The following is a 23,398-nucleotide window of genomic DNA, read 5'->3' on the forward strand; positions in this document are numbered from 1 at the left end:
ATAAGAGTTTGTTCTTAACTGACTTGCCTAGTTAAAAATGTAAGTCGCTCTGGATAAGAGCGTCTGCTAAAATGACTTAAATGTAAAAAATGTAAGATTTCTGCCCATATCAGATATGTCTATATCCTGGGAAATGTTCTTGTTACTGACAATGTCATGCTAATCACATTAGCGCACGTTAGCTCAACCTTCCCGCGGGGGGGACACCGATCCCGTAGAGGTTTTAACCTTAAAATGCAGGGTTTCTTTTAGTTTTTTGTTTGGTTTCTGTTCCTCCTCAGTGAACTGGTCTTGTTTTAGATGGGGAAACTCTGGTGTGTCTGTTGTCATGACCACGTCTGGACATGCAGACTAAAACAAGAAAGTGGGGATGGTGAGGTAAAAATAAATGCCACTGGAATCAAATAACCCCTCTGGTGTTTGACATCTCCAAGATACAGCCCCTCTGAAAAAACATCTTCAAAGTTTTTAAAGCAATACCAGATACCCTCCTCAACATGTAGTAGTAACTTTCATGTGCACGTGACATATTCATTGGCTGTGAAAAGAAAATATGACACATAGAGAGGCGTGAAGTGTGATATGCTACTTGTAAGCTGCATCCCAAATGGCACCCTATTCCCTATGTACTGCACTACTTTTGACCAGGACCCATAGGCCAGTAACCGAAAGGTCGCTGGTTCGAATGCACAAGTCGACAATGTGAAAGTCTGTCGATGTGCCTTTGAGCAAGGCACTTAAACCCTATTTTGCTACATAGGCGCCGTACTTCTATGGCAGACCTTGTAAAACAAAATATTTCACTGCACCTATCCTGTGTGTGACAATATTATTATGATATTTTTTTCATGTGATTTATAGAGCTTACTGTAAATCACAGAGTAGCATGTCTGTTCTACACAATATAATTCCATCTGCAGATTCTCCACATTCCATAACGTTGAAACCACTTCAACAGGCCCCGAGGCGCTGAAATAACTGTACAAGATACAGCCACTCTGTAGGTCTATTTTATCAGAGGGAGAGAAATTCTTAACACAATTTCAGTCTCCTGGGTGCATCCTGAACATGTATTCAGTGGAGTCCGATGGACAAGTACGATGACAAGGACATGAATTTTCAATCAATTGTATCCGTTTCAGCTCTACAGGCTGTATCTATTCCATGGAGAGTAGAGAGATCAATATTTTTTAATAGAGTTTACAGTAATTACATTTTTTATTTAACTATTTTTTTTAACCTTTATTTAACTAGGCAAGTCTACCGACACCAGTGAGCCAGCGATATGATTAATATCAAAGGCTTCTGCTGAACAGGCAGTTATGCCCATCACTATACATATTTTAGAGATTGTTATAAAATAGTGTGCTACAACACACACACACACACACACACACACAGCAGGAGATTTAGCGCCTAACAGGCACTTCTGTCTCTTCTGGCTGATATTAGTTATGTCCGACAACACCCAGCCTCCACTCCACAACACCCAGCCTCCACTAGGAGCTAATACCAATATGTAGTCATAGAGAGCCACAAATGGCATGCAATTCCCTATATAATGCACTACTTTGAAGCAGGGCCCATATGGTTCCAGTTGGGGAGCAACCACAGTCTCTCATGACAGTCTCTCATGACAGACTCTCATGACAGACTCTCATGACAGACTCTCATGACAGACTCTCATGACAGACTCTCATGACAGACTCTCATGACAGACTCTCATGACAGACTCTCATGACAGTCTCTCATGACAGACTCTCATGACAGACTCTCATGACAGACTCTCATGACAGACTCTCATGACAGACTCTCATGACAGACTCTCATGACAGACTCTCATGACAGACTCTCATGACAGACTCTCATGACAGACTCTCATGACAGACTCTCATGACAGACTCTCATGACAGACTCTCATGACAGACTCTCATGACAGACTCTCATGACAGACTCTCATGACAGACTCTCATGACAGTCTCTCATGACAGACTCTCATGACAGACTCTCATGACAGACTGACCAGCATTTCTCTACACCCACAATAACATCTGCTAAACACCAATAAAATTAGATTTGAATGTTTCTATTTATTTAACTAGGCAAGTCAGTTAAGAACAAATTCTTATTTACAATGACGGCCTACCCCGGCCAATGCTGGTCCAATTGTGCGCCACCCTATGGGACTCCCAATCACGGCCAGTTGCGATACAGACTGGAATCGAACCAGGATCTGCAGTGACATCTCTAGCACTGAGATGCAGTGCCTTAGACCGCTGCGCCACTCGGGAGCATTTAATATGTAGTCCCCCAAAGGGGGACGTATTAGATATTAAACTGATAAGAACAGATACTACACTTGATCTTAGCCAAAAGGCCGATGTCCCCAGGTTAAGTAAGCCAAGACATCATACAGACACACAGTCAGAGATAGTATCATTTAACTCACAATATTGTATTTCTTTATTCATTAATGAAACCCTGAAGTGACGATAGATAGAAAGGCGGTGGCCATTTTTGTTATGCCTCGTCTTCTCCTAGTTCATCAGTCAGACACAGCCAGTTATAACAAATCATGTTGAGGTAACAGGTACAGTAATAAATTATTAATTATTAAAAAACACTACTAAAGAAATTCATATCAATAATACAAAGGTTTCAAACATACTTGATATGATATCATTGATTTCTTCAGACACAAGCTTTTTTCTTCTCTTTTATGTAAAATACTGCCAAAGACAACATGTCTGCTACTTCATACCCTGGGACTTCCACTGTACTGCACCTCTTGGTGAAATACAGCAGGGTCACTCCAGGGCCATGTTTATTAAGCACCAAACGAATGAAAATGGACTGAAACATGGCATTACTTGGACTTGTCCAATAACAAACGTCCATTTTTGTTTTCCATTGCAAACTCTTTTGCTACGGAACACGACCCAGGGCTGAGTATAGAAACTGTTCAGTGCAACAGACATGAGACAGATAGATTCGGCTACATGGGATTGACATATGATAAGATCAGTTTTTCACATTCCATTATGCCTTCCCTTTCATATTTAGCCATTTTTCAACAGATGCGGATATGAAACTCAAACTCTGTTAAAAATGCAATGGTACTGTGTTCTTTTAAGAACCCATTTCTAACCAGATGAATAGACCAAAAAATTGTTTTTGTTTTGTTTAGTGCTTTAACAGTACAAGCCATTTCATATGTTATGAAATACTCCTTATTAGACAAGAGAAATCGAACGTCTTGTTGCTTGGAGTGACTGGTCCCCTCAACCTACAAGCCAGATTCCCCATCGACTGATCCCAGACCAGTACTAACAGCCACATCCTCCCACTTTTCTTCAGGACCCCAGGAAACAAAGCCACATCCTTTCACACCAGTGGCTAGTGCAAATAGAATATACTTCATAATCATATACCCTTATCGTTTCAGAATTCAATCTTCAACACCATGGAGAACGCACAACCACAATGTTACACTCAAATAATGTGTCCCAAGTCCCCGACCTGACTGACAGTCAGATCATGGGTCCCCAACAACATCTAACTTCACATCTCCCCAACCTGGAGAATAGCTTGATGTCCACCTCCACAGAGAGCACCATCACATCACTGTCTGTAATTCAGTCCATAAGGAGCTCTAACTGGAGTGCTTTTTTCTGACCAATCAGGGGAAGGGAAAGGGAAGTGTAAATCTATTAATTTGTACTGAATGCATTCAACCGAAATGTGTCTTCCGCATTTAACCCAACCCCTCTGAATCAGAGAGGTGTGGGGGGCTGCCTTAGTTGACGTCCACGTCATCAGCGCCCGGGGAGCAGTTGTTGTTGGGGGTTAACTGCCTTGCTCAAGGGCAGAATGGCAGACTTTTCCACCTTGCCGGCTCTGGGATTCGAACCAGCGACGTTTCAGTTTTCTGGCCCAACGCTCTTAACCACTAGGCTACCTGCTATAAGACCCCCACTTGGGGATGTCTTGGAGTTGACCCCCTCAACTGAGAGGGGTTTTCCATGACACTGTAACAGTCAACAGTCAGTTCCTTCTCTCTCCAAGTCCCCCCTTCCTCCTCCAGTTGTTGCTCCCTGCAAGTCTGCAGTTCTCTCTAACAACAATGCTACGCAGCGGCGAGAAGGGTGACACCATCACAAGATGACACAGTGGACTTTGTGAGAACCCGTAGAGCGTTCTCCTCGCCACTTCATCTTATTCTTCTTCTTCAGGCTCCTCTCTGGGATCTGCTGCCTGCAAAGGGATAGGGGGATGGAGGAAGGGAGAAATAGAAAGAAGAGAGAGAGAGAGAGAGGGAGGGGGAGAGAAAGAGGGGTAGAAAAGATAAGAAAATGAGTAAGAAAGGAGGGTATGTAAAGGGAGTAGAAAACAAGAGAAAAAAGAGATGGAGATGAGAGAGAATGAGGGTTAAAATCAGATGGCCAAGCTATCTAAGCAGCTAGACTAGATGGCCTCTGTGTTACTGTGTTACTAAATGCTTGACAAACAGTTGAGTGGGCCCTCCAGCTGGATATGACCACGCCAAACATCAACACATACTGGAGTCCTCTGAAATTACACATCTGTTCATTCAGGAAATAGCTACAGTTTTTCCCCCATCCTTTTAACAGACATTTTCTGGCATTCATGTCAAACATATAGTTATGTACGTTTGCAAAGAGAAACCAAAATGGTGGTTCTCTTATTCAAGCATCAATTTAATCCAATATGTTCATGCCTATAGATTCTTAATTCATAATTCTTAAACATAACCTGCAAGTCAGTGAGTATCCATCTGAAAGTTTGGCCTACCTTATAACCCTGACTAGTCCATGGAACGCCTTGTCCACATTCATGGGAGGATCCTTGGCACTTGTCTCAATGTATGTAATCTGTAAAGAAAAATCACATTGATCCAACATTGCCAGGAAAGACGACATAGTACACAAGCAAACATCAAATTGTCTCCGTTTTAAAAAGTTCTACAGCTGCACCATCGAAAGCATCCTGACTGGTTGCATCACCGCCTGGTATGGAAACTGCTCGTCCTCCAACCGCAAGGCGCTACAGAGTGTAGTGTGTACGGCACAGTACAGCAAGCGGTACCGGAGCGCCAAGTCCCGTTCCAAAAGGCTTCTTAACAGCTTCTACCCCCAAGCCATAAAACTGCTGAACAGCTAATCAAATGGTTACCCGGACTATTTGCATTGACCCCCCCTTTTTTTTATGCTGCTGCTACTCGCTGTTATTATCTATGCATAGTCACTTTACCCCTACCTACATATTACCTCAATTACCTTGACTAACCTGTACCCCCGCACATTGACTCGTCGCTACTGGTACTCCCTGTATATAGCCTCGTTATTGTTATTGCTAATTCTACACTTTTTTACTTTAGTTTATTTAGTAAATATTTTCTTAACTCATATTTTTCTTAAAACTGCATTGTTGGCTAAGGGCTTGTAAGTAAGCATTTCATGGTAAGGTCTACTACACCTGTTGTATTTGGCACATTTGACAAATAAAATTTGATTTGATTTAGCTAGTGCCACAAGGTATAGACAACAAATAGTAATTACGTCTTTCCGAACCAGACCCTCATCATAAGGAATGTGAATTTTGCAATTAAAAACAAAATGTACTAAGCATATATTTGCCAATAAATACTTTTATGCACATTCTCACACTTGTGGTGCAACCAACAACCTCTCTCCCAGCCAGCCCTGCAACCAACAACCTCTCTCCCAGCCTGCCCTGCAACCAACAACCTCTCTCCCAGCCTGCCCTGCAACCAACAATCTCTCTCCCAGCCTGCCCTGCAACCAACAACCTCTCTCCCAGCCTGCCCTGCAACCAACAACCTCTCTCCCAGCCTGCCCTGCAACCAACAACCTCTCTCCCAGCCTGCCCTGCAACCAACAACCTCTCTCCCAGCCAGCCCTGCAACCAACAACCTCTCTCCCAGCCTGCCCTGCAACCAACAACCTCTCTCCCAGCCAGCCCTGCAACCAACAATCTCTCTCCCAGCCAGCCCTGCAACCAACAACCTCTCTCCCAGCCAGCCCTGCAACCAACAATCTCTCTCCCAGCCTGCCCTGCAACCAACAACCTCTCTCCCAGCCTGCCCTGCAACCAACAATCTCTCTCCCAGCCTGCCCTGCAACCAACAACCTCTCTCCCAGCCTGCCCTGCAACCAACAATCTCTCTCCCAGCCAGCCCTGCAACCAACAACCTCTCTCCCAGCCAGCCCTGCAACCAACAACCTCTCTCCCAGCCTGCCCTGCAACCAACAATCTCTCTCCCAGCCTGCCCTGCAACCAACAACCTCTCTCCCAGCCTGCCCTGCAACCAACACCTCTCTCCCAGCCTGCCCTGCAACCAACAACCTCTCTCCCAGCCAGCCCTGTAACCAACAACCTCTCTCCCAGCCTGCCCTGCAACCAACACCTCTCTCCCAGCCTGCCCTGCAACCAACAACCTCTCTCCCAGCCTGCCCTGCAACCAACAACCTCTCTCCCAGCCTGCCCTGCAACCAACAACCTCTCTCCCAGCCTGCCCTGCAACCAACAATCTCTCTCCCAGCCAGCCCTGCAACCAACACCTCTCTCCCAGCCTGCCCTGCAACCAACAACCTCTCTCCCAGCCAGCCCTGCAACCAACAATCTCTCTCCCAGCCTGCCCTGCAACCAACACCTCTCTCCCAGCCTGCCCTGCAACCAACAACCTCTCTCCCAGCCTGCCCTGCAACCAACAACCTCTCTCCCAGCCTGCCCTGCAACCAACAACCTCTCTCCCAGCCTGCCCTGCAACCAACAACCTCTCCCAGGGATAGCAACACACAGCTCATAGAACAACCCCAGTCACTAACAATACCAGTGGAGAAAGGAATTTCTACAAAGTCGATTATGAGGTTTTTCTGACCATTTGACCTAACCATGAAAGATTCTTGGCCCGAACTATGTAATACAGTAAATACGGTTTTCCTGGTCAGGAAAAAACTATCCAGGAGTCCCTATCAAAAGTACATGAATCAATTTGGACACTGTACTACATCAAACAAGACATTGAATACAAAGGATTTAGACGTCAAGCTGTCCCATAATGCTGCCCACTTCTTGTCGAAGCTGTACTCACGTTGTGTTTGGCAGCCATTTCCTGCCCCTGGTCGCTGGTGATTTTGCGGAGGTGAACCAAGTCCACCTTATTGGCTACCAGCACCATGGGGAAGGCCTCCCTGAAGGAGAGAATGAAAAAGAAGGACTGAGGAACAGATACATCTCATTTAATACAACGTGTATTGTAACACCACTACACAGCTGACGATCTGACTGGAATCCCACTGAGCAACAATTGGTTGAGTCAACGCTGTTTCCACATCACTTCAAACCCCCAAAATCTATGTGATGATGTTGCATCAATGTGGGAAACTGATTGGATTACCAACAAATCTGTTTTTTATTAGTATCATTTTTTTACCTAAATCCAATGACATGATGAATTTTTTTGTTGATTTCACGTTGAATTCAAGTTAGTTAACAACTCAACCAAATCTAAATAAAAACTAGAAATTGAACTGACGTCTGCGCCCAGTGTGATAGAGACATTGGCTGAGGAAGGAGTTGTTTGTTGTCATTTTTCGTGAACAAGTGTCACGTTCCTGACCTATTTCTGTTAGTTTGTTGTATGTGTTAGTTGGTCAGGACGTGAGTTTGGGTGGGCATTCTATGTTGTCTGTTTCTATGTTGGTTTAGGGCTGCCTGGTATGGCTCTTAATTAGAGGCAGATGTTTGGCGTTCCTTTAATTGAGAGTCATATTTAGGTAGGTTGTTTCACAGTGTTAGTTGTGGGTGGTTGTCTCCTGTGTCAGTGTTTGTCGCACCATACGGGACTGTTCGGTTTGTTTGTGAGTTCGGTCTTTTGTGTAGTCATTTTCCTGTTCGTGAGTTCTGCGTTTTATGTAAGTTCACATGTCCAGGTTTGTCTACTCCGTTTTGTTGTTTTGTTAGTTTATAGTCAAGTTCGTGTTTTCGTTGTCCTATTAAATCATGTCATTCCAAAACGCTGCGCCTTGGTTCAATCACTACTCCTCCTCTTCGGTTGAAGAGGAGGAGGACTACCGTTACAGAACCACCCACCAATCCAGAATCAAGCAGCGGTGTAATCAGAGGAAGGGACAGCGCAAGAAGGAGGAATGGACTTGGGACGATGTTTTGGACGGTAAAGGTTGCTACACATGGGAGGAGATCCTGGCTGGAAGGGATCGCCTCCCATGGGAACAGCTGGAGGCACTGAGGAGAGCAGAGGCAATCGGAGAAGGGAACCGGCGTTATGAGGGGACGCGTCTTGCACGGAAGCCCGAAAAGCCCGTGAGTACTACCCAAAAATTTCTTGGGGGGGGGCTAAGAGGTAGTGGGCCAAGGGCAGGTAGGAGACCTGCGCCCACTTACCAGGCTAACCGTGGAGAGCGGGAGTACGGGCAGACACCGTGTTACGCAGTAGAGCGCACAGTGTCTCCTGTACGTGTGCATAGCCCAGTGCGGGTTATTCCACCTCCCCGCACTGGTAGGGCTAGATGGAGCATTGAGCCAAGCGCCATGAAGCCGGCTCTACATATCTGGCCACCAGTACGTCTCCTTGGGCCGGCTTACATGGCACCAGCCTTACGCATGGTGTCCCCGGTTCGCCTACATAGCCCGGTGCGGGTTATTCCACCTCCCCGCACTGGTCGGGCGACGGGGAGCATTCAGCCAGGTAAGGTTGGGTAGGCTCAGTGCTCAAGGGAGCCAATACGCCTGCACGGTCCGGTATTTCCGGCGCTACCTCCCCGCCCCAGCCCAGTACCACCAGTGCCTACACCACGCACCAGGCTTCCAGTGCGTTTCCAGAGCCCTGTTCCTCCTCCACGCACTCTCTCTATGGTGCGTGCCTCCAGTCCGGTGCCTCCAGTTCCGGCACCACGCACTAAGCCACCTGTGCGTCTCCAGAGCCCTGTACACACTGTTCCTTCTCCCCGTACTCGTCCTGATGTGCGTGCACTCAGCCCGGTGCCACCAGTGCCGGTACCACGCACCAGGCATATAGTACGCTTTGAGAGTCCAGTGTGCCCTGTCCCTGCTCCCCGCACTAGGCTTGAAGTGCGTGTCTCCAGTCCGGTGCCTCCAGTTCCGGCACCACGCACCAGGCCTACAGTGCGTCTCAGCCGGCCAGAGTCTGCCGTCTGCCCAACGGCGCCTGAACTGTCCGTCTGCCAAGCACCGCATGAACTGCCCGTCTGCCATGAGCCTACAGAGCCTTCCGCCAGACAGGAGCAGCCAAAGCCTTCCGCCAGACAGGATCAGTCTGAGCCATCCGTCTCCGCAGCGCCATCTGAGCCATCCGTCTCCGCAGCGCCATCTGAGCCATCCGTCTCCGCAGCGCCATCTGAGCCATCCGTCTCCCCAGCGCCATCTGAGCCATCCGTCTCCCCAGCGCCGTCTGAGCCATCCGTCTGTCCCGAGCCATTAGAGCCGCCCGTCTGTCCCGAGCCGTCAGAGCCGTTAGTCAGTCAGGAGCCGCTAGAGCCATTCGTCAGTCAGGATCTGCCAGAGCCGCCAACCAGACAGGATCTGCCAGAGCCGCCAACCAGACAGGATCTGCCAGGGCCGCCAACCAGACAGGATCTGCCAGAGCCGCCAACCAGACAGGATCTGCCAGAGCCGCCAACCAGACAGGATCTGCCAGAGCCGTCAGCCAGCCATGAGCGTCCAGAGCCGTCAGCCAGCCATGAGCGTCCAGAGCCGTCAGCCAGCCATGAGCGTCCAGAGCCGTCAGCCAGCCATGAGCGTCCAGAGCCGTCAGCCAGCCATGAGCGTCCAGAGCCGTCAGCCAGCCATGAGCGTCCAGAGCCGTCAGCCAGCCATGAGCGTCCAGAGCCGTCAGCCAGTCATGAGCTGTCCCTCAGCCCAGAGCGGCTATTTATCCAGAACTGCCCCTCAGTCCAGAGCTGTCTCTCTGTCCGGAGCTGCCTTTCAGTCCGGAGTTGCCCCTCTATCCTGAGCTACCTCTCTATCCTGAGCTACCTCTCTATCCTGAGCTATCCCTCTGTCCTGAGCTATCCCTCTGTCCTGAGCTATCCCTCTATCCCGGGGCTGCCCCTTGTGTCGATGTTACCCAAAGGATTAAGTGGGTGTAATATGAGGGTGGTCATTTGTAGGGGGAGATGTAAGCTGGGATTGACTATGGTGGGGTGGGGAACTCGCCCAGAGCCTGAGCCACCACCGTGGTCAGATGCCCACCCAGACCCTCCCCTAGACTTTGTGCTGGTGCGCCCGGAGTTCGCACCTTATGGGGGGGGTTATGTCACGTTCCTGACCTATTTCTGTTAGTTTGTTGTATGTGTTAGTTGGTCAGGACGTGAGTTTGGGTGGGCATTCTATGTTGTCTGTTTCTATGTTGGTTTAGGGCTGCCTGGTATGGCTCTTAATTAGAGGCAGATGTTTGGCGTTCCTTTAATTGAGAGTCATATTTAGGTAGGTTGTTTCACAGTGTTAGTTGTGGGTGGTTGTCTCCTGTGTCAGTGTTTGTCGCACCATACGGGACTGTTCGGTTTGTTTGTGAGTTCGGTCTTTTGTGTAGTCATTTTCCTGTTCGTGAGTTCTGCGTTTTATGTAAGTTCACATGTCCAGGTTTGTCTACTCCGTTTTGTTGTTTTGTTAGTTTATAGTCAAGTTCGTGTTTTCGTTGTCCTATTAAATCATGTCATTCCAAAACGCTGCGCCTTGGTTCAATCACTACTCCTCCTCTTCGGTTGAAGAGGAGGAGGACTACCGTTACAACAAGAGATACAAAAGAGAACAGAATGACTATCTGCTGTATAGATGAACACTTTACCAGTGAGTGACAGCTGTGTCTCACCTGTCCTTCACCCTGAGGATGAGCTGGTGGAAGCGGTCCACGTGTTCAAAGCTGGCCTTGTCTGTCACAGAGAACACGATGAGGAAGCCGTCCCCCGTCCTCATGTACTGCTCCCTCATAGCACTGAACTCCTCTTGGCCTGCCGTGTCCAGCACTGTGAAATTACACACATACAGGTACCAGTGTTTCAGCACTGTGCAATTACACACATACAGGTACCAGTGTTTCAGAACTGTACAATTACACACACAAACTGTGTAATAACACACAGGCACTGTGTAATAACACACATAATGTAGGCACTGTGCAGTAACACACATAGGCACTGTGCAGTAACACACATAGGCACTGTGCAGTAACACACATGGGCACTGTGCAGTAACACACATGGGCACAGTGCAGTAACACACATGGGCACAGTGCAGTAACACACATGGGCACTGTGCAGTAACACACATGGGCACTGTGCAATAACACACATGGGCACTGTGCAGTAACACACATGGGCACTGTGCAGTAACACACATAGGCACTGTGCAGTAACACACATGGGCACTGTGCAGTAACACACATGGGCACAGTGCAGTAACACACATGGGCACTGTGCAGTAACACACATAGGCACTGTGCAGTAACACACATGGGCACAGTGCAGTAACACACATAGGCACTGTGCAATAACACACATAGGCACTGTGCAATAACACACATAGGCACTGTGCAGTAACACACATGGGCACTGTGCAATAACACACATGGGCACTGTGCAGTAACACACATAGGCACTGTGCAATAACACACATGGGCACTGTGCAATAACACACATGGGCACTGTGCAGTAACACACATGGGCACTGTGCAGTAACACACATGGGCACTGTGCAGTAACACACATGGGCACAGTGCAGTAACACACATGGGCACTGTGCAGTAACACACATGGGCACTGTGCAGTAACACACATAGGCACTGTGCAGTAACACACATGGGCACTGTGCAATAACACACATGGGCACTGTGCAGTAACACACATGGGCACAGTGCAATAACACACATGGGCACTGTGCAGTAACACACATGGGCACTGTGCAGTAACACACATGGGCACTGTGCAATAACACACATAGGCACTGTGCAGTAACACACATAGGCACTGTGCAGTAACACACATAGGCACTGTGCAGTAACACACATGGGCACAGTGCAGTAACACACATAGGCACTGTGCAGTAACACACATAGGCACTGTGCAGTAACACACATAGGCACTGTGCAATAACACACATGGGCACTGTGCAGTAACACACATAGGCACTGTGCAGTAACACACATGGGCACTGTGCAGTAACACACATAGGCACTGTGCAGTAACACACATGGGCACTGTGCAGTAACACACATAGGCACTGTGCAATAACACACATAGGCACTGTGCAATAACACACATGGGCACTGTGCAGTAACACACATGGGCACTGTGCAGTAACACACATAGGCACTGTGCAGTAACACACATGGGCACTGTGCAGTAACACACATGGGCACTGTGCAGTAACACACATGGGCACTGTGCAGTAACACACATGGGCACTGTGCAGTAACACACATGGGCACTGTGCAATAACACACATGGGCACAGTGCAGTAACACACATAGGCACTGTGCAGTAACACACATAGGCACTGTGCAGTAACACACATGGGCACTGTGCAATAACACACATGGGCACTGTGCAGTAACACACATGGGCACTGTGCAGTAACACACATAGGCACTGTGCAATAACACACATGGGCACTGTGCAATAACACACATAGGCACTGTGCAGTAACACACATGGGCACAGTGCAGTAACACACATAGGCACTGTGCAGTAACACACATGGGCACTGTGCAGTAACACACATGGGCACTGTGCAGTAACACACATGGGCACTGTGCAGTAACACACATGGGCACTGTGCAGTAACACACATAGGCACTGTGCAGTAACACACATAGGCACTGTGCAGTAACACACATGGGCACTGTGCAATAACACACATAGGCACTGTGCAGTAACACACATAGGCACTGTGCAGTAACACACATGGGCACTGTGCAGTAACACACATGGGCACTGTGCAGTAACACACATGGGCACTGTGCAGTAACACACATAGGCACTGTGCAGTAACACACATGGGCACTGTGCAGTAACACACATAGGCACTGTGCAATAACACACATGGGCACAGTGCAGTAACACACATAGGCACTGTGCAATAACACACATGGGCACTGTGCAATAACACACATGGGCACAGTGCAGTAACACACATAGGCACTGTGCAATAACACACATAGGCACTGTGCAGTAACACACATGGGCACTGTGCAATAACACACATGGGCACAGTGCAGTAACACACATAGGCACTGTGCAGTAACACACATGGGCACTGTGCAGTAACACACATAGGCACTGTGCAATAACACACATGGGCACAGTGCAGTAACACACATAGGCACTGTGCAATAACACACATGGGCACTGTGCAATAACACACATGGGCACTGTGCAATAACACACATGGGCACAGTGCAGTAACACACATAGGCACTGTGCAATAACACACATAGGCACTGTGCAGTAACACACATGGGCACTGTGCAGTAACACACATGGGCACTGTGCAGTAACACACATAGGCACTGTGCAATAACACACATGGGCACTGTGCAATAACACACATGGGCACTGTGCAGTAACACACATAGGCACTGTGCAATAACACACATGGGCACTGTGCAATAACACACATGGGCACTGTGCAATAACACACATGGGCACTGTGCAATAACACACATAGGCACTGTGCAGTAACACACATAGGCACTGTGCAGTAACACACATAGGCACTGTGCAGTAACACACATAGGCACTGTGCAGTAACACACATAGGCACTGTGCAGTAACACACATAGGCACTGTGCAGTAACACACATGGGCACTGTGCAGTAACACACATAGGCACTGTGCAGTAACACACATAGGCACTGTGCAGTAACACACATAGGCACTGTGCAGTAACACACATAGGCACAGTGCAGTAACACACATGGGCACTGTGCAGTAACACACATGGGCACTGTGCAGTAACACACATAGGCACTGTGCAATAACACACATAGGCACTGTGCAGTAACACACATAGGCACTGTGCAGTAACACACATAGGCACTGTGCAATAACACACATAGGCACTGTGCAATAACACACATAGGCACTGTGCAGTAACACACATAGGCACTGTGCAATAACACACATAGGCACTGTGCAATAACACACATGGGCACTGTGCAATAACACACATAGGCACTGTGCAGTAACACACATAGGCACTGTGCAGTAACACACATAGGCACTGTGCAATAACACACATAGGCACTGTGCAGTAACACACATAGGCACTGTGCAATAACACACATAGGCACTGTGCAATAACACACATAGGCACTGTGCAGTAACACACATAGGCACTGTGCAGTAACACACATAGGCACTGTGCAGTAACACACATAGGCACTGTGCAATAACACACATGGGCACTGTGCAATAACACACATGGGCACAGTGCAGTAACACACATGGGCACAGTGCAGTAACACACATAGGCACTGTGCAATAACACACATGGGCACTGTGCAGTAACACACATAGGCACTGTGCAGTAACACACATAGGCACTGTGCAATAACACACATGGGCACTGTGCAATAACACACATAGGCACTGTGCAGTAACACACATAGGCACTGTGCAGTAACACACATAGGCACTGTGCAATAACACACATAGGCACTGTGCAGTAACACACATAGGCACAGTGCAGTAACACACATAGGCACTGTGCAATAACACACATAGGCACTGTGCAGTAACACACATGGGCACTGTGCAGTAACACACATGGGCACAGTGCAGTAACACACATAGGCACTGTGCAGTAACACACATGGGCACTGTGCAGTAACACACATAGGCACTGTGCAGTAACACACATAGGCACTGTGCAATAACACACATAGGCACTGTGCAGTAACACACATGGGCACTGTGCAGTAACACACATGGGCACAGTGCAGTAACACACATGGGCACTGTGCAGTAACACACATGGGCACTGTGCAGTAACACACATGGGCACAGTGCAATAACACACATAGGCACTGTGCAGTAACACACATAGGCACAGTGCAGTAACACACATGGGCACAGTGCAATAACACACATAGGCACAGTGCAGTAACACACATAGGCACTGTGCAATAACACACATGGGCACTGTGCAGTAACACACATAGAGGAACCAATGTTACAGGTTTTACAATATGTTTTTTGGGAAATTCATCTTCTTGCTCAATTGCGAAAGATCTAGCCAAAAAACAAATGCACGTTATGGGTGTAAATCCCAGGATCTAAGACTGTGAATCTATATGGGAGCACTGTGCTACAATATGTTGAATTAACATGTTAAACACAATTAACAAAGGAGACGACCCCCCCCCCTAACCCTGAGAGACAGAGGAGAAGATGTCTCCCTACCGTCCAGGATGGCCCACTGTCCGTCTATCTCTGTGTGTTTCAGGTAGGAGTCCTCGATGGTGGGGTCGTAGTCAGACACAAAGATCTTCTGAAAGAACTGGATGGTGAGAGCGCTCTTCCCCACCCCTCCGTCCCCCACCACCACCAGCTTGTAAGTGGGGAGGTTGTCGCTAGGGACCGCGCTGCTGGTTGCCATGGTGACAGGCAGCTGGCTACACCTGGAACACGGCAGGAGGGGAGGGAGAGAGATGGAGGAAGAAAGGAGCACAAGATAGAGTGTTAGACTGCTGCTGCTAATTCATTGCCAGGGAGACCAGACTTCACGGAGAACCATGCATCAAACACCAGCCCCCTCAGAGAGAAAGAGCATCAGCTAGCTATCGACACCTCCGTCTATCTCAGCTAGAGGGGCTTGCAGAAAATGCTGTAGTAAAGGATAGGGAATCGATGTGTGTGATGTGCAAGCAACATGTGTCATAATACTGTAATAAACCAAAGAACTGGAGCAGCAGAGCCTAAGATAGAGATTAGGCTACTGACTGAGCTGGAGAAAACACCCTGGTCACTGATTGGCTGTCTGTATGAGGAAGTGCCTTGCACAGCCAGCCAACCAGTAGTGTAATGGAGAGGCTCTCCTTCCCACTATGTAGACTATTCTGTTTTCTCCTTCTTCTGAGACTGCCAGAATAGCATGCAGCACCAACCACTCTCCCAGCACCATTATGAGCAATGGAAATACGGTCCAGACATATAGACTACTGTGCTTTGTAATTATGGCTTTCAGAAAGAAATTCACTGCCCGTGACTTTTCTCTGAAAGAATAGACTATATAGCAGCTGTGTGGTGCATTTTCACCAGCTTCCCACAAAAATAATTGTGATTCAGATTCAATGACCATTTCTGTTAATGTTTCTGTCGCTTTCCCTCCCACACTTTCTTTAAATTGTTGTTTTTCTACCGTGACTTAGTAAGGACCTGGTCCTTGATAAATATGGACATTACAGCAGGTAAGTGCTCTGTTGTCTTGTGTGTGGGGGCATTATTTAATTAACCTTATGCTGTAATGGCAAAAAGGCAACAGCTTTCACAAGACATGTAAAGCCACTAAGATAGTGGGTAGAGGACAGGCTGTGGGAAGAGGACAGGCTGTGGGTAGAGGATAGGCTGTGGGTAATGGACAGGCTGTGGATAGAGGACAGGCTGTGGGTAGAGGATGTGGGTAGAGGACAGGCTGTGGGTAGAAAATGTGGGTAGAGGACAGGCTGTGGGTAGAAAATGTGGGTTGAGGACAGGCTGTGGGTAAAAAATGTGGGTAGAGGACAGGATGTGGGTAGAGGACAGGATGTATGTAAAGGACATGGCATAGATACAGTTGAAGTCGGAAGTTTACATACACCTTAGCCAAATACTTTTAAAACTCAGTTTCTCACAATTCCTAACATTTAATCCCAGTAAAAAAATCCCTGTTTTAGGTCAGTTAGGATCACCACTTTATTTTAAGAATGTGAAATGTCAGAACAATAGTAGAGAGAATGACGTTTCATCACGTTCCCAGTGGGTCAGAAGTTTACATACACTCAATTAGTATTTGGTAGCATTGCCTTTAAATTGTTTAATTTGGGTCAAACGTTTCAGGTAGCCTTCCATAAACTTCCCACAATAAGTTGGGTGAATTTTGGCCCATTCCTTCTGACAGAGCTGGTCAGGTTTGTAGGCCTCCTTGCTCGCACATGCTTTTTCAGTTCTGCCCCTAAATTTTTATAGGATTTAGGTCAGGGTTTTGCGATGGCCACTCCAATACCTTGACTTTGTTGTCCTTAAGCCATTTAGCCACAACTTTGGAAGTATGATTGGTGTCATTGTCCATTTGGAAGACCCATTTGCAACAAAGCTTTAACTTCCTGACTAATGTCTAATTTTCCTCCCTCATGATGCCATCTATTTTGTGAAGTGCACCAGTCCCTCCTGCAGCAAAGCACCCCCACAACATGATGCTGCCACCCTGTGCTTCACGGTTGGGATGGTGTTCTTCAGCTCGCAAGCCTCCCCCTTTTCCTCCAAACATAACGATGGTCATTATCGCCAAACAGTTCTATTTTTGTTTCATCAGACCAGAGGACATTTCTCCAAAAAATACGATCGTTGTCCCCATGTGCAGTTGCAAACCGTAGTCTGGCATTTTTAATGGCAGTTTTGGAGCAGTGGCTTCTTCCTTGCTGAGCGGCCTTTCAGGTTATGTCGATATAGGACTCGTTTTACTGTGGATATAAATACTTTTGTACCCGTTTCCTCCAGCATCTTCACAAGGTCCTTTGCTGTTGTTCTGGGATTGATTTGCACTTTTCACACCAAAGTACGTTCATCTCTAGTAGACAAAACGCGTCTCCTTCCTGAGCGGTAGGAAGGCTGCGTGGTCCCATGGTGCTTATACTTGCGTACTATTGTTTGTACAGATGAACGTGGTACCTTCAGGCATTTGGAAATTGCTCCCAAGGATGAACCAGACTTGTGGAGGTCTTGGCTGATTTCTTTTGATTTTCCCATGATGTCAAGCAAAGAGGCACTGAGTTGGAAGGTAGGCCTTGAAACACAAAATGACTCAAATTATGTCATTTAGCCTATCAGAAGCTTCTAAAGCCATGACATAATTTTATGGAATTTTCCAAGCTGTTTAAAGGCACAGTCAACTTAGTGTATGTGAACTTCTGACCCACTGGAATTGTGATACAGTGAATTAAGTGAAATAATCTCTCTGTAAACAATTGTTGGAAAAATTACTTGTGTCATGCACAAAGTAGATGTCCTAACAGACTTGCCAAAACGACTTACCAAAAAAGTTTGTTAACAAGAAATTTGTGGAGTGGTTGAAAAACGAGTTTTAATGATTCCAACCTAAGTGTATGTAAACGTCCGACTTCAACTGTAGGTCACATGGCAAGGTCACAGCCCAGGATGCGTGATAGAGATCTGACCCTTTAAAATAATTCATATTTTTTGCCTGATTCCAGTTTGGTTTTTCCCCAAAGTCAGTTCTCCATTTTGTTTTTCTAGGTTTCTGTTTTCTCTTGTTTTTTCCAGGTTTTCGCTCTCAACATCACACTTTTTTTAATAGAAAAATAACAGAATTGGATGTTCCAAGTACACAACTATGTTAAAACCACATCAGGAGGCAATTTTTTAGGTCTAGAAAAAAATTAAGAAATGTCGATTTTGGTGTGTAGTTACACTGTAATGAAAGTGCACACCAGGAAGAGACCAGTATTTTGTTAAGCATTGCTATAGCGCTCACGTGATTGCAGAGTTTGCAAAACAAATAGCTACTAGACTGATGAAAATCATTTTGATACTGTATCATTCTGCCAGGTAGGCATAGGCTACGTTGTAGTTAACATTTAATTGAGAAGGTTTGTGGGAAAGCCTTTCCATCTCTACCAGAAGAAGGTTATCATTAGCATTATCGCTAACGGCTACACAGTGTAGACATAAGCGCGCACCGCACACACACACAGACAGGGGCATTCTTGTGCTGTTTCAGAAAGTTGCAGGAAAATAAGAATCACTGATGCATTTTGTTACTGTCTTAATTCACAAATGCATTTTCTAATAAGTTCAATAGATTTTTGAATATTGTCGAATTCCCTTTTAATGTCTGGATTCCGTGATTCTGTCCTGGTTCTCTGCACCGTGCATACAGCGAGTGTGTAGAGAACAGCCCAGGCAGTGGGTAGAGAACAGCCCAGGCTCAGCCCAGGCAGTGGGTAGAGGACAGCCCAGGCTCAGCCCAGGCAGTGGGTAGAGAACAGCCCTGGCTCAGCCCAGGCAGTGGGTAGAGGACAGCCCAGGCAGTGGGTAGAGGACAGCCAAGGCTCAGCGCAGGCAGTGGGTAAAGAACAACCCAGGCAGTGGGTAGAGGACAGCCCAAGCTCAGCCCAGGCAGTGGGTAAAGGACAGCCCAAGCTCAGCCCAGGCAGTGGGTAGAGGACAGCCCAGGCTCAGCCCAGGCAGTGGGTAGAGGACAACCCAGGCAGTGGGTAGAGGACAGCCCAAGCTCAGCCCAGGCAGTGGGTAAAGGACAGCCCAAGCTCAGCCCAGGCAGTGGGTAGAGAACAGCCCAGACTCAGCCCAGGCAGTGGGTAGAGAACAGCCCAGACTCAGCCCAGGCAGTGGGTAGAGAACAGCCCAGACTCAGCCCAGGCAGTGGGTAGAGAACAGCCCAGGCTCAGCCCAGGCAGTGGGTAGAGAACAGCCCAGACTCAGCCCAGGCAGTGGGTAGAGAACAGCCCAGACTCAGCCCAGGCAGTGGGTAGAGAACAGCCCAGGCTCAGCCCAGGCAGTGGGTAGAGAACAGCCCAGACTCAGCCCAGGCAGTGGGTAGAGAACAGCCCAGACTCAGCCCAGGCAGTGGGTAGAGAACAGCCCAGACTCAGCCCAAGCAGTGGGTAGAGACCATGGCACTGGGTCGCAGGAAACAGCTGTCAACTGGTGAAAGCCCCTTCCTGCTCCACACAATAAAGGGAAGGAAAGAGGTTTCCTTCATCAAGCAGCCCAGACAGACCTTCCTGCCTCAAGCGGCCCAGACAGACCTTATTGCCTCAAGCGGCCCAGACAGACCTTTCTGCCTCAAGCGGCCCAGACAGACCTTATTGCCTCAAGCAGCCCAGACAGACCTTTCTGCCTCAAGCGGCCCAGACAGACCTTCCTGCCTCAAGCGGCCCAGACAGACCTTCCTGCCTCAAGCGGCCCAGACAGACCTTCCTGCCTCAAGCGGCCCAGACAGACCTTCCTGCCTCAAGCGGCCCAGACAGATCTTCCTGCCTCAAGCGGCCCAGACAGACCTTCCTGCCTCAAGCGGCCCAGCCAGACCTTCCTGCCTCAAGCGGCCCAGCCAGACCTTCCTGCCTCAAGCGGCCCAGACAGACCTCCTGCCTCAAGCGGCCCAGACAGACTTCCTGCCTCAAGCGGCCAAGACAGACCTTCCTTCTTCAAGAGGCCCAGACAGACTTCCTTCTTCCCAGACAGACTTCCTTCTTCAAGCGGCCCAGACAGACCCTTGGAGAAGGATGTACTGGAAGATATTCCTGCCTCCCTCACAAGGAAACAGCTAGCTAGAACAACCTGCATCCCTCACAAGAGAACAGCTAGCTAGAGGAACAACCTGCCTCCCTCACAAGGGAACAGCTAGCTAGAAGAACAACCTGCCTCCCTCACAAGGGAACAGCTAGCTAGAAGAACAACCTGCCTCCCTCACAAGGAAACAGCTAGCTAGAACAACCTGCATCCCTCACAAGAGAACAGCTAGCTAGAGGAACAACCTCCCTCCCTCACAAGGGAACAGCTAGCTAGAACAACCTGCCTCCCTCACAAGGGAACAGCTAGCTAGAAGAACAACCTGCCTCCCTCACAAGGGAACAGCTAGCTAGAAGAACAACCTGCCTCCCTCACAAGGGAACAGCTAGCTAGAAGAACAACCTGCCTCCCTCACAAGGGAACAGCTAGCTAGAAGAACAACCTGCCTCCCTCACAAGGGAACAGCTAGCTAGAAGAACAACCTGCCTCCCTCACAAGGGAACAGCTAGCTAGAACAATCTGCCTCCCTCACAAGGGAACAGCTAGCTAGAACAATCTGCCTCCCTCACAAGGGAACAGCTAGCTAGAGGAACAATCTGCCTCCCTCACAAGGGAACAGCTAGCTAGAACAACCTGCCTCCCTCACAAGGGAACAGCTAGCTAGAGGAACAACCTTCCTCCCTCACAAGGGAACAGCTAGCTAGAGGAACAACCTTCCTCCCTCACAAGGGAACAGCTAGCTAGAGGAACAACCTGCATACCCAAAACATACTGTACCACCTCATCAATCAATTAAACAGGTCCATCTCTGATCTGTCTCACTCATCTAAGATCCTCACCTGAGCGCTGACTGCTGACCAATGACTAAGGGAGTACTGACAATGATGCTCTATAGACAGGAGGACAGCACACTCAGATGCCCAGTAAAGGGCATGTAATCATCATCAATGGTAAATGGCCAGCAAGTGTGCCAACTAAAGTCCTGTTAACTGTACACATGAAGTCACTAGATTCTGGGTACAAATGAGGTCACTAGATTCTGGGTATATATGAGGTCACTAGATTCTGGGTATAAAGGAGGTCACTAGATTCTGGGTACAAATGAGGTCACGAGATTCTGGGTCTTCAGCATCTGTGATGACAGTATACACAATCACATAATGGACATATGTGTGCGCTGAACTGGACAGCTGTGTGCTCAATGTGCTCTGAACATCTCTCATTCTATAATCTGATCAGAACTCATGCATTACATATTTTGCCACTAAAAGACTGTACATGATGACTTGGTAAAGAGAAGGTTATGTTACTGTTGAGATACCTCTTCAGTGAATCAACCTCACCTGGCTGTCAGTGGACTTTATAGGTACATCTAATGTACTGTAGAGCATAGATCCATGTCGCATTTCATAGAGTAACGCCTTGTTAGAGTCATTTGGTTGACACTGCCCAATATACACGCCCAACATGCTTCTCTAAAACAAAACAAGAGTTCAAGCTGCTTTGATCAAGTTTAAATTAAACATGCAGTACCTTCAGTGGCATTTTAACTTCTCTGATCGACTGACAAGTGAAAAGCCTCCACCATCATGCTACTCTTGTTCCTGTATTATCTGGTGATTTCACTGAGCTATTAATAGTCAAAAGAATATGTGTAGCCCTATTGAAGGCTGCTCAATGGTGGGTGACCTCATCCTATGATGTGGTGCCTGAAGAAATTCTGCAATGGTTATAATGCATCTATTCATAACATGCCTGGTTGAAATACAGTCTGAGGTATAAACATTGTAACAAAGCAGATAAATGTATCAATCAAGTTTGGTCTTGTGATGTTTTATCAAGTTATTATATATTTTTATGAAAAGTAGATTCTACTACTGTTCACTTCACCACTGACATAAAACGTCACAACACTATATCTGTTGTTTTGAAGTCGGGGTTCTGTGTGTGTAAGAACCGAGTTGCCGCGGATGGATAAAGGTTTTTTTGTTGCTTCTTGAATGTCAAAATCTTTTAGAGAAGTTTGCTGCATCAAGCAATTTCCGCAAATTGAATATTGGCGTCCATTTCTCGAATCCAACAGAGGCCCCACAATGTTACAAAAAATGTTACTCCAGTTTACGTTGCAGAAACCAACTCAACAATTTAAATATTTGCAAAAGCAGAGTAAAAACTTGACATGAAAAAGACTTACTAAGAATGTATAAGCAACCTACAGTAGCTATGTGTAGCTGCTTGGACAACGACGACAATTTCAGCAAATAACTTACCAATATGAAACCCGTTGTCGTGGAAGTAGACTACAGCACTTCACGTACAAATATTCCACATCCCTCTTTCTGTGCGTTACCTCAGAACATTGCCATTATCTTGTGACGAGAATGCGCCTGTCATATCCGCGATGCGACGCAATCCGCTATGTAGCAAATCTTTATTGCAACAGCTGATACTAAAAATAGAACGGTCTCATAGGGGTGGGCCCTTTTTTTGGTTACAAATAAGAATCATCATTTTACTCTCTGCATTAATAGCATGACTGCTATTCAAATTTGGTCTAATTGAAAATGTTTAAATATGTTTCACAGAAACATATTTTTCTACAAAATATAGAAATCTGATGATTCTTTTTAGGAACGCACCTTTTTTGAGAAAGTGGACTGTTCCGTTATGTCGCGTCTCCCTCAGACTGGTTTCAAGCAATGGCTTGAAGAGGTACTTCTGTCTAAATTCTGAGGTGGCGTCTCTGAGTAGCACATTTCGATTTTAACATCAATATAGCTTTTGTAATAATTTTATTGACCATGAAACTTGATTAGTGGCAATTACAGTCACTAGACTAATTCATTGTA

The 23,398-nt window shown here is 47.3% G+C and overlaps 1 protein-coding gene and 1 pseudogene across 1 annotated transcript; both read right to left on the minus strand.

The window, feature by feature from the left end:
• Positions 1 to 2,258: 2,258 nt before the first annotated feature.
• Positions 2,259 to 2,384, minus strand: LOC120064536 (annotated as a pseudogene).
• Positions 2,385 to 2,451: 67 nt separating this feature from the next.
• LOC120064247 (ras-related protein M-Ras-like) lies at positions 2,452 to 22,906 on the minus strand. Its single transcript, XM_039014682.1, has 6 exons — positions 22,820 to 22,906; positions 15,483 to 15,700; positions 10,895 to 11,048; positions 7,136 to 7,235; positions 4,813 to 4,892; positions 2,452 to 4,254 (listed from the first exon to the last, which is right to left on the minus strand). Exons 2-6 carry the CDS (start codon positions 15,676 to 15,678, stop codon positions 4,155 to 4,157), a joined length of 630 nt encoding a protein of 209 aa, XP_038870610.1. The 5' UTR covers positions 15,679 to 15,700; positions 22,820 to 22,906; the 3' UTR covers positions 2,452 to 4,154.
• Between the last annotated feature and the right edge of the window lie 492 nt (positions 22,907 to 23,398).

This window comes from Salvelinus namaycush, chromosome 19 (genome assembly GCF_016432855.1).
Source record: "Salvelinus namaycush isolate Seneca chromosome 19, SaNama_1.0, whole genome shotgun sequence".
Taxonomy (NCBI): domain Eukaryota; kingdom Metazoa; phylum Chordata; class Actinopteri; order Salmoniformes; family Salmonidae; genus Salvelinus; species Salvelinus namaycush.